Source organism: Notothenia rossii, assembly GCF_949606895.1.
Source record: "Notothenia rossii genome assembly, chromosome: 10".
NCBI classification, from domain to species: domain Eukaryota; kingdom Metazoa; phylum Chordata; class Actinopteri; order Perciformes; family Nototheniidae; genus Notothenia; species Notothenia rossii.
In genome coordinates, this window is record NC_136908.1 from 41,291,355 (window position 1) to 41,310,033 (window position 18,679).

At 40.5% G+C, this 18,679-nt stretch overlaps 1 protein-coding gene across 2 annotated transcripts in view; it reads right to left on the minus strand.

The window, feature by feature from the left end:
• Window positions 1–329: 329 nt before the first annotated feature.
• ipo8 (importin 8) overlaps window positions 330–18,679 on the minus strand; it is a 42,137-nt gene continuing 23,787 nt past the window's right edge. Inside the window, exons 13-23 of one of the 2 annotated variants that reach the window (XM_079654936.1) lie at window positions 18,280–18,440; window positions 17,377–17,502; window positions 17,222–17,288; window positions 15,525–15,650; window positions 14,787–14,884; window positions 14,597–14,692; window positions 13,991–14,211; window positions 7,117–7,322; window positions 6,021–6,239; window positions 5,045–5,168; window positions 330–713 (exon numbers count right to left, since the gene is read on the minus strand). In XM_079654936.1, the coding sequence (XP_079511062.1) occupies window position 713; window positions 5,045–5,168; window positions 6,021–6,239; window positions 7,117–7,322; window positions 13,991–14,211; window positions 14,597–14,692; window positions 14,787–14,884; window positions 15,525–15,650; window positions 17,222–17,288; window positions 17,377–17,502; window positions 18,280–18,440 (1,445 nt within the window). In that variant the 3' untranslated portion in view covers window positions 330–712. Of the gene's footprint in view, window positions 714–5,044; window positions 5,169–6,020; window positions 6,240–7,116; window positions 7,323–13,990; window positions 14,212–14,596; window positions 14,693–14,786; window positions 14,885–15,524; window positions 15,651–17,212; window positions 17,289–17,376; window positions 17,503–18,279; window positions 18,441–18,679 lie in introns of both variants that reach the window. The other variant, XM_079654935.1, reaches the window with a different exon arrangement.

Sequence of the window (18,679 nt, forward strand, 5' to 3'; positions counted from 1 at the left end):
ACCCATGAACAAAATCAATTAGAAAACACAAGCTTAAGCTAACGTTAGGAGTTTGTGAGAATGTATGCTAGATAGCAGGCTAAACGATTCATTAAATCATATTACGAAACATTCACTACACATCACTGCCGCTCCGACCCTGAGCCCTGCTCACACAGTGCTCTGTTTCCTGCCAGAGTTACTCCGGCGAACACATTGACTAATACCAAACGTAGTTAACGTACCTTTATACGGTCTGTGTTAACGTAGCTGTCTGAAGGGAGTCCGTAATCAGGAAGAGAAATAACACCCTGCTCGTCATGATGGCATAGAATAGAAAAACACAGACGGTGTCTTTATTCTTTTTAATGTTTTTGTAACAAAAAGACAAAGGTGAAGAGGATGAATTGTAATGACTGTGGATCTTCTCATTTAGCTCCACCACAAGTTAAAGGTGTCATTTGGGTTGTTTAATGTTTACTAAGACTAAAAGCATTTACACAGCAAAAACACCAAACAAGCCGTTGAGTTTAGGTGGGAAGGAGTACAGGAAGAAATGACAACTTAAATGTTACATTATTTTGTATGAAAATGAGCTCTGACAACCGTTTCACCAACATCCCTCTCCGATTTCATGCGAGTCATGGGTAGAGGCCACAGGTCACACACACACACACACACACACACACACGCACACACCCGACGATTCTGCCGTCCATCTTTCTGCACAGCATCTGAAAACACACATCAGATTGAGTTCCAAAAAATACTACGTTTGACATTTTAAATGGTAAACAAAGGTACATCACAACAATGTGGGAAGATCTAAGAATTTCTACTCAGATTGACCTAAAACCCCACTAAAATCAAACTTTTTAGAATTGTTTAATAGTACTATAATTTGCTCTAAATTGGAATAATGCTACCTACTAGCTTGAAGCCCTAATTAGTAATTGGTGTCAGAAAAGTAATGGAAATGAAATACATGTGTATTCTTTAGCTTCAAAGTCAAATGGAATAACAAATATAAATACACATCTCTGTTTTTAAATCTTAGTTTTTTTGTGCTTATACAGTACTTTTAAAGGAATTGGTCAACATTGTGGATAATAACTGTTATTTCAAGATTAATCTTGAGCTAGATACCTGATGGTTAGCCCAGCTTAGCGTCAACATGGCCATCCTGGGTTCTTTCAAATTTCACAATACACAAAACCTCTTAAGCTCACTGATCATTATTATTATATATTTATTGAACAAGGACTAGAATAGATGGCTTCTCAGCGGGGTAAATCTCCATTTAGAGCAGATATTTTGTTCCTCTCCGAGTGGGGACAAAGCTTCTCAAAGTGCAGTGGCATGATATCTGATCACATCTTTGAGAACAGAAGCAGATTATTAAAGCTGAGGAGATTGAATTTGGATTGTATATTGCAATGATGGTGTTTTAATTAATTATTCTAAAAATGTGAAAGCTTGTTTGAAAATAATCTCAACCGGTTTAAGCAGTCTTACTGACCTGAGACCAGCAGGTGATACAATGCTGAAGATATGAGTCATGCTGTGTTTGATGCTTCTCCTGTTAATGAGTTCCTAATATGTCTACATTCAAAGATGTTGTATTCAGTTTTCAACTCGTGTTTTCAATCAATATGTATGTCGTTTTTCTGTATACAAACAGAAATCTAAAAATATCAATTTTAAAAATTGTAGTTGCTTATGCGCTGGAATTATTTATTGGTCATCATTTTGGCTTGCAACGATTACGAAAACAACAATCGAAATAAAACGATTATTTTGCTGCGTGCTCTTTCGCCCCTCCCTAAAAGCCCTCTCGGCCAGTTTGTGAGTGACAATAGTTGTGTGAGTTCAGCGCGAGCGAAGATGGCAGAACAAGAGCAACTCGTGAACAAGAAAGGCAAAACGAATTCTGCTGTTTGGAAATACTTTGGGTTTAAGGAATCCGACGTGGAACAAAGAAAAGTACAGTGCAGCAGGGGCGGACTGGCCATCTGTGTGTTCTGGAGAATCACAGAATGAATACTTTGAAGTTGAATTATACTTGAAGTTCAGGGTAATCAACTGTTAAAAAGATACTGTTCAAATTGTTTTTAAAGTTCAATAAATGGATGTTTTCAAAGTCAATGAATAATCGTATTTAATAATCGTGATATCAAAATTTACCAACATAATCGTTATTATGATTTTTGCCATAATCGAGCAGCCCTACATCTACATCTTCCATTCCAGTGATCTTCATGCTGTGTTCAATTACTTACAATGTATTGGATATTTTGCCATTATCTGGACGCTGGTCGCGTTCACTCCCAAATGTTTGTCCTACTGACGAGAACAATGTACACCAGGGCTATTCAATTAGTTTGGAATGGGGGCCGGTTGATGAAAATGATCCAAAGCAAGGGGCCGGGAAAAAAATGGCTTGAAATATGAGCAATCATATTAAGAGCTTCAGATACAGTAAATACTACAGTAGGTCACCCTTGAAAAAGAGATCAATGATCTCAATGGGATTCACCAGCATAAATAAAGGTATGAAATGAAATGACTACAACAGCATAGTGGAGTGCATATATTTTGTTTAATTAAATCAAACATAGGCCCAAGGCCTTTATAAATGGCAAGTTCAGAACTCAGTACATGTGAAGCTAATATAACCAACATCATTAGATTTAGATTAAATTATCAAATAATTCACACAAAATAGCAATTTAGGGCCATACACAAACAACAGTGCATATTATGGTATAATAACAATAAAGACAAGTGAGCCATACCACATAAATTGCTTAATTAAAAGCAAAAACAATTATCAAAAGACTTGTATTAATTACCAAACCACAACACACAGCCTTTTAAAACTCAAACCTTTTTTGATTAACATAGTGATAACTGACATACAGTATGCAACCAACTTGGCAGATATGTGCCATCTAATGAGAGAAATGGCATTTTTTCGATTTAGCAAGAGCAGGGAAGTCGGGAGTATACGTTGTCATGGCAATATGCATACAGTGATGCAGATACTGGTCAGTGAGGGATGCTCGATTATTAGTTTTTATGGCATTCATGTGTGAGAATGCCGATTCGCACGTGTAAGTCGAGCCAAACATTGTGAGGACAAAAAGTATAAGACCCCTTGAATGAGGGAATTTCTCGTGGCTGACTTCATGAGTCCAGAACTTTTCAGAACCTGCCAGCTGAAATGACTGTCGCAGGTCATCTGATGACGGAATGTGAATGAGTTTGAGTTGTTAAGACGCCTCATTTAATGTCACAATCAGCTCCTTTGCTTTCAGTGCAAACTCCCCCTCTACATTCACAGAGAAAGGGTCCTTCACAAATCTCATCACTTCAGTCGGGAGACTGAAATGGTCAAACCTCGCGGCAAAGTTGGTTTTCAATGCGTCCATAAATCCAGTCATCACCTTGGTGATTTGTAAACCTGCAGTGCGCATGGTTGGAAAATGGAGCATTTTGCCTGGACATAAATCCGCAAAAAAAAGTGTGAGCTTTTTTTGAAACGCATGGAGTCTCTCGACAAGTTGTGTAACCATGTTATCTCTGCCCTGCAGCTCCAAATTGAGTTGGTTCAGATGTTGGAAAATGTCGCTCAAAATGCAAACAGCAGCGTAAAACTCATAATTCTCTATCAGACACAGAAAGGCGTTGGCTTTTTTATGTTTTGAATTGCGGAGAAACGCCATGATCTCCTCCTTAAGTTCACAAAATCGTTTTAAGACGTTTCCTTTGCTTAGGCATCTAATGTCACTGTGCATGAACAAATCATTATATCGAGCTGACATGTCTGACAACATCTGGCGGAAAAGGCGGTGCTGTGAACTAGAGTTACAACGAATAAAGTTAATAATCGCCATGACAGAGTCCATTGTGTTTTTTAACTCACCACTCAGTTTTGCGCACAGGAGGCTTTGGTGGATGAGGCAATGAAGCGATCTCAGCTGTGGAGCCCCATCTGCCAGCCTAGCGGACAGTCCCTGTGTTCGGCCCGACATCGCAGGGGCCCCATCCGTTACAAGCATGTTAATACGATCCAATCCCAACTTGTGCTCCTTGAAAAACGAAACCACTTTGTGGAACATCACCTCACCGGTCGTGTGTCCATCCAAAGGAATTAATCCAAGTAGATCCTCCCGAAAGAACTCACCATCAAAAAATCTAACATAGAGGCACAGCTGTGCAACATCGCTGCTGTCAGTGGATTCATCAATAGCTAGCGACATAACCTCCGCCTTTCTCAGTTTGTCCAAGAGAATCTCAAAAACGTCCGATGCAAGGGTCTCCATTCTCCTTGATGTTGACGTGTCAGAAATCGGAATGTTCTTAATTGAGTCAATAACGCTTTTTCTGATTTTCTCATCTGCAACCACTTCCTCAATTGATGCAAGCATACACTCTTTGACTGTCTCTGCGTCCGTAAAAGGCCTTTTCTTTTTGCCTAATATCCAGGTCACTCGTAGGGACGCTGCGGTAGCTCTCTCTTGGTCAGTGCAAGCCCGAAACAGGGAGCTACGTCTTTGGTCATAGCACGAAGTTAGCCCCAAAATCTTCTGGCGGCGAGCATCAGAGCCCGCTGGAAAAGTGGCGTCAAAGTTGGCGTGAGCTGTCTTAAAATGCCTTCTCAAGTTGTACTCTTTACACACCGATAAACACTCATTGCTGATTAAACACACGGGCCTCCCACTGACATTTACACACAAGTACTTCTCTTTCCACTCGCTGTTGAATTGCCGGTTTTCTGTGTCAACCTTTCGTTTTTTTAACGTAGAAAGAGACAGTTTGATAGTCAACTATGCTGACCAGGTTTGATTAATCGTACCATTGGCGCGAAATCGTCGAAGGTGCGCGAGCTTGTAGTGAAGGGCAGCGTGAGCCGCGAGGATGCTTGTCTCCGCCTTTGTGATTATGTTTAGTCTATTCTTAACGCTCTACATCCCTCTTCTGTGTGTGTGTGTGTGTGTGCTTGCATGCGTGCGTGCGTGCGTGCGTGTGTGTGTGTGTGTGTCTGTGTGTGTGTGTCTCTCACCACTTGGCAGCAGTGCTCCTCCTCTGCTGAGAAACACTGTAGATCTCCTGCAGCTGTTTCTTCTGGTCGTCGCTGAGTGGCGCAGTCAGACTCTGGTACCATGCTGCATCAGCATTCTGGATCCCTAACACACGTGGGTTTAGATCAGGAAATGTCAGATCAAATCATTAGTAAGTGTTTCAGTGACAAAAGCAGCTGTGGTAAAAACAAACCCGCATGTGATGTAGCATGGAGACAAATCCCTAAGCAGTATCTGAACCTGAAAAATAATTTAAAACATTACAAATTACTCCAGCTAACAAATATTGGGTACTCCCAGAATCATTTTTTTGTTTAGAAATAACACCTTATCAGTTCGTTTATTTATTTAATATGTTCTACATTGCTTTTTATTAATTTTTTCCTTCTTATTTATTTTCATCGTTATGGGGTTGAATTATTATTTCAGCCCTGGAAATTGCCTTGCAATGGTGTATATGGGTGCTTATGTATATTTTGTGTGTGTGAACATATGAATGTAAAAAAAGTAACTTGAAATTAAGTGTTCACAATGTTTATATGCATATATTATATGCATATATTATTATTATTGTTTATTTTCTAAGTACATGTGTACATATATATATATTTATATAAAGTATTTCCCTTTTCAAAAAAGATAGTCAACTGCTATTGACATGTGCAGAAAATGACCCTATATCTAGTTTTCATATATATATATACGTATATGCATTTATTTTTTTCTTGCCCTAACTTTTATTTATTTTTTCTCCAGTTTTCTTTGTACTCCTTAATTTCTATACTTTTTTGACGCAATAATGCCAATGTTGTATTAGGATGATTCACGGGAGGGCTACATCCCATAAGATATGCTTCAGCCCTCCCGCTTCTACTCATTTTGTTCATCTTTGTGTGTATGAATTACACTTTTTTAGTTTTTAATTAATTAGTAGAATACAAAAAAAAACTAAATTACTTAGCAGGGCGGAGGTGAAGAAGCTATACTCGTCCTCTCCGTTGTCGTAGTCCAGCGGAGTGCTGTACTCCTCCAGGGGCGTTCCCTCAAACCCGTCGTCATCCCAGTAATCCTCTTCGTCGTCATCGTCCTCCTCCTCCTCCCCGGCCTGACTGCTGGACTGATGCTGCATGGCGCTCTGGTTCTCGCTCACCTCATCTTCATCACTGGGAATCTCCTCTGTCCATACACAACATCATACAATCATTTGGATCACAGCCTTCATAATTCCCTATGTCTTCAGACTTCACTCTCTTGAACCGAACGACAGACACTTTACAAAACAAGCACACGGAACTGCATGATACGAATGTTTCTCCTTTTTAGCAGGAGCCGTACTGGCAGCAAAGCCCGGCAGCTGTTAGGTCACTGTAGACCCATTTTACAATGAAAGGTACATTTAAAGTTGAGGTTTTTTATATTTGTACAATTTTATAATGTGCATTTTTTCCAGTGATGAAATTGCCAAATCGCATCCACTACAGTTGACTGTGGTCCTAACATCAAGGACATCATTTCACTTGAGCCTTTAAGACAGAGTGCATCTTATACAAAGTTAGAATGCTTTATATATATATATAGATATAGAGATATAGAGATATAGATAGATTTATTTATAGATATCTATCTATCTATCTAGATATCTATCTATCTATCTATCTATCTATCTATCTATCTATCTATCTATCTATCTAGAATCTAGATATATATCGAGAGCGAGAGCGAGAGCGAGAGCGAAAAAAAACACTTATTCCTACACACAAAGTCAAACGCAATGCTAATCTGAATCTGCTCGTTCATGTTCAAAAAGTAATGTAATTTTGCTTCTGTTGAATGTGATGAAATCCATGTACTTCAAATACCCGGCCGCAGGAGAAACTCTGAGCTCAGTGTGCTACAAGATTAGAAGACAAGCTTTCATCACCGAGCCAATCGGTTTTCTTCCCTCTGCTCTCTGTCTGTCTTATTATACTTAGTTTACACACTCTAACCCTGTCCTGCACACTTCTTTTATATTATCTTCATTATCCTCCAATCGTCCTGATTATTTTCTCACCATTCTGGTCTTCGTCCTGTGCCCCTGCATTGGCCAGCAGGTCTGGTTTGTTGACGAGGCGGGAGGCGTAGAGGTGTTTGAGGCCCAGGAACAGAAGCAGAACTGAGGGGAGGATCTGGGCAGAGACCCCCTCCAGCACTGGGGGCCGGCGGGGCAGCTCCATCAGCACGCTCAGGCCAACGATGCACATCTTACGGTCATGGAGCCTGGGGAGTGGAAGAGAGCCCAACGTTTAATTAAATACACAACATATAAACGGACATAAATATGTTGACCAATCAAACCTAAAGAAAGCAGAGTTTGTCAAGGATCAAGGTCGATTTATTATTGTTTAACAGTCCTGACCAACTAAATGCTGTTGTAATCCCTTTATATTGAACACATAAAACCTGACAAAACTTGCGTTAGCCCATATTTCTCCTGAAGCTGCTGAAATGATGACAATGTACCCTGAATGTATAAATTGCTAGGGCTTTACAACTCTTAAATCTTTCCATCAATCAAAAGCTTCGTCAATGGTTGGAGGGGTAAATAACTCAACAATATGGCCACAGGAGCTTGAATTATTGTCTAATGTGCTGTGCTATGATCAATCTGGCTGGAATTATAATGTATTTATTGGGGGGGTGCAGACCTGGTACACTTTCAAGAGCCCCTGCTTGTCAGTGGGTGTTTCTCAATCGAGAGTAAAGCTGCTCCAGAGCCACTATTTCAAGCATACTACGTCATAGAGTGCCGCCGAAGTACTGTTCCAATGTCCAGCATACTTGGAATTCTACCGAGCTCGCAAGACTCCGCGGTCTTAAAATCCCCACAATACTTTGCGCATGGACCAATTTCCCCAAATCTGTGGCGGAAAATGTAAGGCGGGTCCTCTCATATGACACACACTTGCTAGCCTGTTCCACTCTTTGTTTTCCGAATGCCAGGAAGGATTCTTGCCTCGCTTCTGAAGCAAGATGCTCAGAAGACATGTGCTACCAAGCCAGCGTACTCGAGATTGAGAAACACCCTGTGTGTGTGTGTTTATTTGAGCACTTTGATAGTGATCTTTTGTTCCATATTCAGCCAGTAAAAAGGCAGGTAGGGCCGCTGCCCTCCCGCCTTATCCTCACACAGTCAAACTTTTCTGATCTTATGGGATTTAAATATTACAGTTAAAAAGGGAAAATAATTTAGTCCAGTCATGTAAAAAATAATTTGGTCAGATATAGAGGTCTATTTTGAAAGAAGTATGACAACTGAGGGAGAAAGATCGTTTTAACTGCATTGATTGTACTTTACGAAGAAATGTGTTTTCCAAAACTTTAAATTTGGTCCTAAATTTGTCTGAAATGGCCAACATTAGCTCCAAAGGACGACTTTTTGGGGATCTCTACTACGCGTCGTTGCAATGTTCAGGCAGTCCAGTTTTTCTTATATCCAAAAAAACTATTCTATTGTCTCTAGTAAAATAAGTCTGTGGGCTGAATATAAACATTAAAAATAAATTGTCTGAGCAAACAGTAAGAGCACATCCCTACCAATTACTCAGTTTAGGTAAGGATTTGCGTATTATGGTTGGAATATAGCGATTTAATCCATGAGATAAATCTCACTCCAAATTAATTATTTTCAAGAACTTTATAGATTAAGGACTATTACTATTACCTGGCAGCTTCTCTGCTCAGCCTCTCTGCCACCTCTCCCATCTGCGTGTGGGTTGTGTGTGTGCATGTATATCCTCCCCTGTGCGTGTAATGTGTGTAAACACAACAGAGTGGGGAAAGACATGTCCCTGTAAGGGATTAATAAAGTATATCTTCTTCTACTTCTTTCTAAACACAAACAAAGGCCATTCCTTAATCTAAACTCAAGATAAACATATCCTGTTTAGTGCGTCTAGGAGAGCACATATTATTTAGAAGATGTCGGAAATTATTAAATGAGTGTCCTTCGGGACCGTTTGGTTATTGTTTATTGGTGCTGCGGTGGAAATGCGCCATAAACGTCCCATGTGGCCTTTTAGCACTTTTTTATTTCCTCCATGTCATTTCCTTCTCCAATCTGCTTAAATGTAAGGAATTAACATGCCTATATAAATGAGTCCATAACATCAGGAGGTGCATGAACTTGAGGTAAGCAAATCTTCACATAAATGCCAAAACGTATTTGTGATATGGCTATGAGAGGTCAAATGTGAAGTAAGTATGTTTAGTAAATATAAAGGCTTTAGATTTCTTTCTGAAAATAACTCATTAATTATGTTTTTTAAGTGAATATTTGACAAATTGACAAAATAGAAACAAGACCACTGAGTTTATTCAGTGACGGCCCAAGTAGGTTTAATATTGTATCCTATAATGTTCACGGTTTAAATCACCCCATAAAAAGCAAAAAGATAATGAGCCAACTAAAGAAACTAAAATGTTCAATTGCGTTGCTTCAAGAAACCCATCTTGTCGAGGTTGAAAGCCAATAGCTAAAAAGAGAGTGGGTAAATCAAGTATTTCATGCTTCATATGGCAAGAGAAGGGGCGTGGCCATACTAATTAATAGATCTTTGCCATTTTCAGCAGAGAAAGTGATAAAAGACCACATGGGAAGATTTGTAATGGTAATTGGCTCTATTGGAGACATGGCTATTTCCATACTGAACGTGTACGGAGAGAACAAGGATTTATTTTTAAACATAGCTAAGATTATTACTACTAATGGAAAAGGGATGATAATAGTTGGAGGGGATTTTAATACTGTACAGAGCGGCAAATTAGACAGGTTGCCACCAGAACAAGGACCACCTTCCAAAAAATCTAAGGTGTTGAACAATGTTGTTAAAGAGCTGGGTCTCATAGATCCATGGAGAAACAACAACCCCAGAGGGAAGGATTTGACTTTCTATTCTAACCCACATGGTAGCTATTCAAGGACAGACTTTTGTTGTGTGTCACAACAACATATACACAAAGTCTTGAATTGTGACAGAGACTATAACCATAAGTGACCATGCTCCTATAACATTGACTATAGACATGGGAAGAGAATCTTTTTTCAAATATTGGCGGCTTAATGTGTAAATTCTATCGGACCAGAAAGTGGTGAAGGAGATAAAACAAAATCTAATGGAATACTTTCAAATTAATGATAATGGAGAGGTATCACCATCAACTTTATGGGAGGCTGGAAAAGCAGTTCTTAGAGGGGAAATAATTGAAATAACATCTAGGCCGAGAAAGGCTCGCCTGGAACAGCCAAAAAGTTTGGAGAGTAAAATTAGAGAATTGGAGGCAGAACATAAAAGAACATCCAACAATAGCACCTTACTTGAACTAAAAAGAAACCGATGTAAATTGGATGAACTTCTGACATACAAAGCAAAAGGAGCTCTACGTTTTACAAAACAGAGATACTATGAAATGGTAATACTAATGACAGGTATCAAATAACATGATCTATCCGAGCTTTAAAATGATGCAGGGGAACCAAAATGCTCATAGTGTTCCAAGCTAGATGAAGAACACACATAAAAGCTTTAGTACCTAAAACAGTCCTAGCACTTGGCACATGTAATAAAAACACATCCTGGGATCTCAGGCAATAGCTACTTGCCACTCTCTCTGAGATCAAAGAGCAGATATAAGGTGGTAGTTTACCCAGCATGGCTTTATAGATAAACATGTACCAATGACTGAGCCTCCGAACAGTAAGTGAAGGCAGACCTGCCTTGGCATACAGTGTACAGTGATGAGTCAGTGCTTTACAGTTAGTAACAAATCTCAGCGCACTGTGATAGGCGGCATCTAACTTTTCCAGGCAATGGGCAGGTGCATTCATATAGACCAGATCACCATAGTCCAGCACAGGTAAAAAGGTCACAGTGACTAGTCTTTTCCTGGCTTCAAGTGAGAAACAGGACTTGTTCCTGAAAAAGAAACATAGCCTAACCCTCAGCTTTTTAAGCAGGTTATTGACATGAAGTTTCAAAGAGAGACAATCATCAAGCCAGATACCAAGGTATTTATAACAGGTAACCACTTTAAGTACTTTTCCTTTCGTAGTAACAATATCCAAACTTGTCTCCGGTGTCTTTTTGGCATTACCTTAGTTTTATCCACCTTTAAAAGAAGCTTAAGCTCAGCGAGCTGAGTCTGAATAATATTAAAAACAGCCTGTAATTTAACACCAGCCTCCTTAATGGAGGGACCTGCACAGTACATCACGGTATCATCCGCATGCAAATGTAAGGTTGCTCCATCCACATTTTGACCTAAGCTGTTGATATAGATGGAGAATAAAAGTGGACCTAAAACAGAACCTTGGGGAACACCATTAGCAATGTTCAACCACTCAGAAGTGAGCCCATCAAAGTGAACACATTTGGGACCTTTCAGAGAGGTAGTTCACAAAACAACCCACTGCATGGCTGGATATGCCAATACTGGCCAGCCGCTGCTTCATGATATGATGATCGACGGTATCAAACGCTTTGGACAGGTCAACAAATAGAGCTGCACAACTCTGCCTATTATCTAAAATACTCGCCATATCATTCAACACTTTCATTGTCGCAGTGATGGTGCTATGCTGCTTTCTGAAACCTGACTGATGTTTACATAGGATGTAATTTTTACATAAAAACACCTTTACCTGCTCACTCACTAGGCTTTCAAGAACCTTTGCCAGAACTGATAATTTAGAGATGGGCCTATATCAAAACTTTACAAGGTACTACATTATGAATGTAACAGCAATAATAAGGATGTCAAAGTGGGAGTTAGTAGCGAATATTATAATATGTGACGAGGATTGGGAAGAAACATTCAAGGTGGGACATACTATAACAAACAGTCCAACATGGAGGGAATTTGAATGGAAGGTGAAAATTAGATATTTTAACACCCCATCTATCACTTCAAAATATAGCAATACCTCTCATTTGTGCTGGAGGGGCTGTGGACGGGTGGGAGACTTCACACATATATTTTGGGACTGTCCAAACATCCAGGGCTACTGGAAGGATGTTCAAAAGGAGATGAAACAGGTGATGGGCATTACCTTTACTTTGGACCAAGCACTTTATATACTGGGTATACTGCCCAGTGATATGGACAGAAATTTAGCTTTCTTACTAAGAATTGTTCTCCTAATTGCGAAAATGATAACGATCTCGTGGCTGAAGCCGCAGTCCCCCAGCATAGTCAACTGAAGAAACAGGGTAAAAAATGTTTATTTAATGAAGAAAATCACAGCAAGACTACAGCTGAAAACTGATACCTTCAAAGAAAAATGGTCCCCATTAATACAAGCAACACCAGAACTCTAGCAGCACCTCTTAACTTATTTATTTATTTTTACTGCACTTGTACTTGTTTCACCTGGATGGTAAAGCACTGGCTCTTACTATCATAATGGTTCAGGTATTGTGCGATCATGTTTCCGATGAGGGGGAGCAGGGCTGCACGATACATCGTGTCGTGACGATAATCACGGTATGCGCATGCGTGATATTCAGATCGCAGGATGTGACGATTTTTTTTTTCTTCTTCATTTTATTTTTTTTATTTTTTTTTTAGGACTTTAGCGATATTAAGTAGGCAAATTAACTCAAACACGTCATGTTACAATTATTTTGCTGCTTGCTACAAAAGGAAAACTTGTGCGGCTCTCATGTCAGGGTTACTTGAGTGAGTGACATGCAGGCTCTGCATGCACAGCAAACCACCAATCAAAATCAAATCTCCAAAGCAAACGGACCCGGAGATTAAAGGTAAAAACACTGAATAAAGTAGTTTCATGTGTTTCTCCAGGGCAGTTTGGCACTGCTAACCGAGCTAGCTCAGCTTGTTGCACTGATAACTTAAGATCCAGATGTCCGTGACTAATATCCTTCATCCGGTTAAATATAGTTAAAAAAGTACCAATTGTATAGCATTAAACTTCAAGATGGTTTGCGGGGGGAAAAACTGTCTTTTTCTTCAATTCCTGTATGTTTTCATATCGCAATATATATCGCAGGGGGGGGGGGGGGAAATCGCAATGTCAGTTTTTTCCAATATCGTGCAGCCCTAAGGGGGAGTGATAATGTCTGTAATATGTTGATAATGTTTGCACAATATGGAAATTGATATCAAGAAACTGTTTGTCCTTTTGGTGCCCAAGGAGGGCATGAATGATTAAACCTGATGTAGAACAGCTGTAGTTATGTAAGCATCTCCATGTATGTTCTATTGATGTAATGTATGAAAAATAAATAAAAAGTTAAACAAAAAAAAAAAACTGTGTAAGTTTAAAGTTTCAAATGATCTTAGACTCCAGCACTGTGAGCCTCCTTTATTTCATATCTGGAGATACGAATGGCGCTCTGTATACCAACAAGCCTCCCCTGGGTCCACAAAGAAACCCTCTGACCCGTAGTGTGAAGTCCAACTTCTGGCTGAGGTGAAAACTGTCCACCGAAGATCTGTTGACCTTGGAAGGTTAGATCCTTAATGAACATCTCCTTTTGTATAATGTCTTCATAACCGTGACCGTGATGAAAACTGCAGAATGGAGCGCTGCCATGGCAAACAGTATGTCTCTGTTGTCCACTGTACCAGAGAGCTCTGGTGTTTCCTTTAGAAATTGAGCACAAGGCTTCATTCGTGACTACTTTGCTGCTCAGGTCAAACTTTTGACGGGTTTCTCTTCGCCTTAGTTTCCACAGTTGCTTAAAATACACAGTTAGAAAAATGTCTTAGCTTACACTTAAAAATTGAATTTTACGCAAAAAATCAGCTGGAGCGACCGGTGAGTGTGTCCTCACTTCTTATCACTCAACCAGGAAGTTCTCTGGGGTATTTTTACCTGAAATTATTCTAACGTGTCCATTTGCCAACAACAGAAACCTCCCACTCACCCCAGAAAGAACTCTGTGTCGTTCATCCACTGGTTGATGAAGTGGGCAGTAATGGGCTGGGGGTTGTGCTGGAAGTGCATATTGTCCAGAGTGTGGATGAGCAGAGCTGGGTTATAGTACAGAGCAGCAATGGCTACCTGCAGGCACATGGTCCTCAGCTCACTGGACTTCACCCCCCGCATCAAACGTTCCAGAACTACCTCCACAAACAGAGGGATGCACTGCAAGCAGGGAAAACAGAGGAATGAGGGAGGGGTTACTCTACAGCTAAATCTTTGGTGGGTCAATCCATAAGGAGTACTTGTATTCTACAATTTAAGGCTAACCCAGCTGGTAAGCAACAGTCTCATTTTATGATCTTACTCTCTGAAGGATAACAAGTAAGGGGCCATTTCCCAAAATGTTGAACCACTGCTTTAACATGGTAATTGTAGGACAGAACATGTTTTTGTTCAATTGCGTGCAGGAATTTTTGTTGACAGGTATGATGATTGACTGTAAAAACACTGGTTCCAGTACACCTAATGTATTGAATGTACCATAGTTGTTTGTAAAACCAAATGTTTGGTGAGTGATTTGAAAGGAATGTATTGCGCTCAGTCAGACCTGGTCAATGCCTCTTCCTCGGCACTGCAAGATGATGACCTCCAAAAGTTTGGCAGCGTGACACTCTGCATCCTCCCCTGCATCTATGGTTAACACCTATAATATGACAATGGTAGAGTAAGAATAACACAGGATCATGTTCACATGATATGGACTAGTGGACAGCAGGTAAGGACAGTTATAGCCTGACCTTTTTGCACATGCTGTAGATGACTTCTAAGTGCTTAGGGTTCGACAGGAGCATATCTGTATCCACGGTAACATAGTTGTGCAAAAGAGGCATCATATCTGTAACAAAAACACAGAGCACCTTTAACATTACCACCATTACTTTAGGGTTGATGCATCGACAAACAGCAACATTTATTTTAAAACGTGGATTAAGTATTACGGTTTCATTTTTTTATAACACTTTGAAACTCAGAGGAAATGAATTTACAAGGACAAATATTTGGGAGAATGCAAATATCTATATGTAATAGAGCAAAGCAACTACAATGTAGGGTGTTACAACGTCTTCAGATATCACCTCAACTCAGGAATAACATGGACCCAAAGAAATCAGCTTTATGTATGACGTGCATTACAGAAGTGGGTCGTTTTTTTCATGCTATATGGACCTGTGTGCATATTCAAGATTTCTGGGGGAAAGTTGTTTCAAAGTATAATTAGATTTTTCATAAAGAACGGATACAAATGTAAAACTTGAGTATATTGGATGATACATAATTTATGCACAATTTATAGTAAATATATTTTCCCCAAAAATATTTTAAAAACTCAGATGAAAACAAAGTGGTTACTAACATGAGAATGCAAAAAGCAGCACAACAGTAAACCTATTGTAGTCCTATTTGTACCATACCTTTACATTACAACCAACCAAAGGATGGCATCTTCTACTGAAAGCGTTTAAGTGTTCACATACCTGTGAAGTAGTCAAAGCAGTCGTGCTGGAAAACCTCATACAGTACGCCAAGTAGCTGCCACATCTGAGGGGAGATGCTCTGACAGGTGAGGCCGAACGCCAGGGACAAGATCTCCTCGTAGAACTCTGCACAGTTCAGGGATACTGTTAATCACTCTCTCTCTCATGTATGTATACTAATTCACAACATAGACTGTATAACTTCCCCTGGAGGGGGGATCTCTAAGTGTAAAGATAGGTGTTTGTATATGTGCTCAACGTGTCCTGAGTGACATGAACATGGAGCTGTACACACAGCTGAAGCTGGAACGTTTTTGAAAACCACAATGAGATGTTCACTTGTGGGAAATGTGTGAAAAGCATGGAGGTGTCTTGCTTATGGGAGGCATGGTTAAGAGTAAAGTGCTTATTTATAATAAATTAATTTAGCCATGGAATGCCCTCAGACGTACTCAATAACAACAACATACACCGATCAGCCATAACATCATGACCATCTGCCTATTATTGTGTAGGACCCCCTTTTGGGTCCAGAACAGACCCTGACCCGTGGAGGCATGGACTCCACTAGACTAGACCTCTGAAGGTGTGCTGTGGTGTCTGGCACCAAGACGTTAGCAGCAGGTCCTTTAAGTCTGAAAGTTGCGAGGTGACTTGTTTATCCAGCACACCCCACAGATGCTCGATTGCATTGAGATGTGGGGAATTTGGAGGCCAAGTTAACACCTTGAAATTGTGGTTTTGCACATTTTTGCAGTGTGGCAGGACGCATTATCCTGCTGAAAGAGGCCACTGCCATTAGGGAATACAGTCTCCATGAAGAGATGCATGGCCCCTGACAGGTCTGAAGCTACGCAGCCCAATATACAACAAACTGCTCTGTATTTTCTGACACCTTTCTAACAGAACCAGCATTAATTGTTTCAGTAATTTGAGCAACAGTAGGTCTTCTGTTGGATCGGACCACACAGGCCAGCCTCTGCTCTCCACGCCCATCAAGGAGCCTTGGTCACCCATGACCCTGTCGTCGGTTTGGTAGGTCAACATCAACTTTGAGGACCTAGCCTAACCTATCCCACCCACTGACAGGTGCCATTGAAACGAGATCTATGCTCTTCACTTCACCTGTCAGTGGTCATAATGTTGGCTGATCGGTGTATAAGCCTATGGTTTCAGAATCAAACAATACATTTATTTATCAGACTCATTATTTATTTATACAATCTGAACCAACAGTCAGATCTTAAACATGTATTGGAATCTGTACAGACCATGTTTCGAGTAGATTACTGAGAAAGTTAGCTAAGAGCATCCTATGAATGCCTTGGCTGCCTTCTGTCCATTACCATGACTCTGTCTCCTGGAAACCTTCCATCTGTTCATTTCCCTGTTTCGCCTGATCTTATGGCTCAGCTATAAACTGCAACTAGTAAAACCAAACCCAACTATAAAGTTTTGAAATGTAAAAAAAGAATCACAACACTATTTCTCTGTGAACTATGTTGTGAAGGAGATCAGTTGGGGAACATTACTTTTATAAATCGACAACGGCGCTTTGGAGGAAAGCACACAAGAACAAACGTTTCAATGCCAGGTTGCCATGGGGGCAGCAGAACGCCAAGAAGGAACAGCCCGAACCCTGATTATGAGTACGTTTATGTAACACCGAGGCGCCTGTGCAAACACACCTGCCATACCTATGATGGGCTTTTGCAAGACCAGACCGATCACCTGCAAACAGATCCCCTCCAGCTGCTGAGTGATCTGAGAAGAAAAATATATAAAAAAGGTATCAAATATCACATACAAGAGCAAAACAGTTCAAGTTTCTATGTGTGTGTGCATGTTAGACCTCCTTGTGGTCCTCCATGACAGTGAGGATTGTGTCGATGGTGCTGAGGATGCCCAACGCCATGACGGTCTTGTCCTCGTTCTCCTCATACTCCTCACTTTGCAGGACCCTGGTGAAAATATCTGCCTGCCAAACATACACATGCAAACACAGTAGTTACACACACTGCAGATCGACCTCACAATATGTCTTTAGCTGTGACGAATGTAGATAAAGAGATCAAGCCCCCAGAAAGGGAGCCAGGCATTGAACCCAATTTTCATAGTGGCAATATGGTAGCAACATGCACATAAAGCAGAGTCCAGTTTTTATCCCTTTATTGAACTGAGCCGATACGGGACATGACAGTGCGGATTGGAGGCGGGCATAAGGGTAAAGATGATTGCGCATGTTATATCTATGAGCCTCATGGATGTAGAAGATCCAGGGAAAAGGAGGGAGGTTGTGTTCTTAAGAGTCAGGCTGTTTTGGCTTCATGCACCACAGAGCAACTCTCATAGTGTCTGCAACACTGAATCCAGTTATTTATACATCCATGGTACAATCACCATGCATCTAAAAGTTTCAGGGATCAAAATGAAGACTATTGTAATACTACTATCTATGCAGCGTTGAGGGAATGCCACCCCTCTGGTTCCCCCCTCGTTTGAGGCCAGTTTCATTCTTCTTGCTGCCAGCAGAGTGGGCGCAGTGCAGTGCCTGCATGAAACAGTTCTGTTGGGTTCCTTTGTTAGCATTGTTAGCACTGTGAGCAACCTGCTATGTGCCGACTCATCCATCTCATAAGAGACATGTAGAGGCATACCTCAATAATAGATATGCTCGAAATTACATATAAAGTACCTTTATGAATTTGTCCTTGGTAAAATGATAAGAAACGTGATTGTGATTGTGTGTCCCTACCAGGTTCTGTGTCATGTCCACAGCAATGGCAGCCACCTCCTGGTTGTACTCGCAGATCATCTTCTGAATGACATTGGTCAGGTCGTCATTCTCCGTCTCTTTGACCACGTGCAGCAGCTCCTGCATGACGGGTTTGATGTGGGCTCTGATGTAGATCTTGGCTGCACACAAACACAAAGCATGTGGTTGCAAGAGGACCTCTTAAAGAGCAACTTCCAGGTTAAAGACACCTGTGAATAAATGTGTAGGAAAATGATGAATACACTAGATTTTCAAAAAAATATACAAAAATATACACTACAGTGACATCTGGCGTCGTTTTTATAAGAAATGTTCACTTCCGCATAAAAAAGCCTCGGCACGTAACCTCCCGCGTGTGACGTAACACGGGGGACACAAG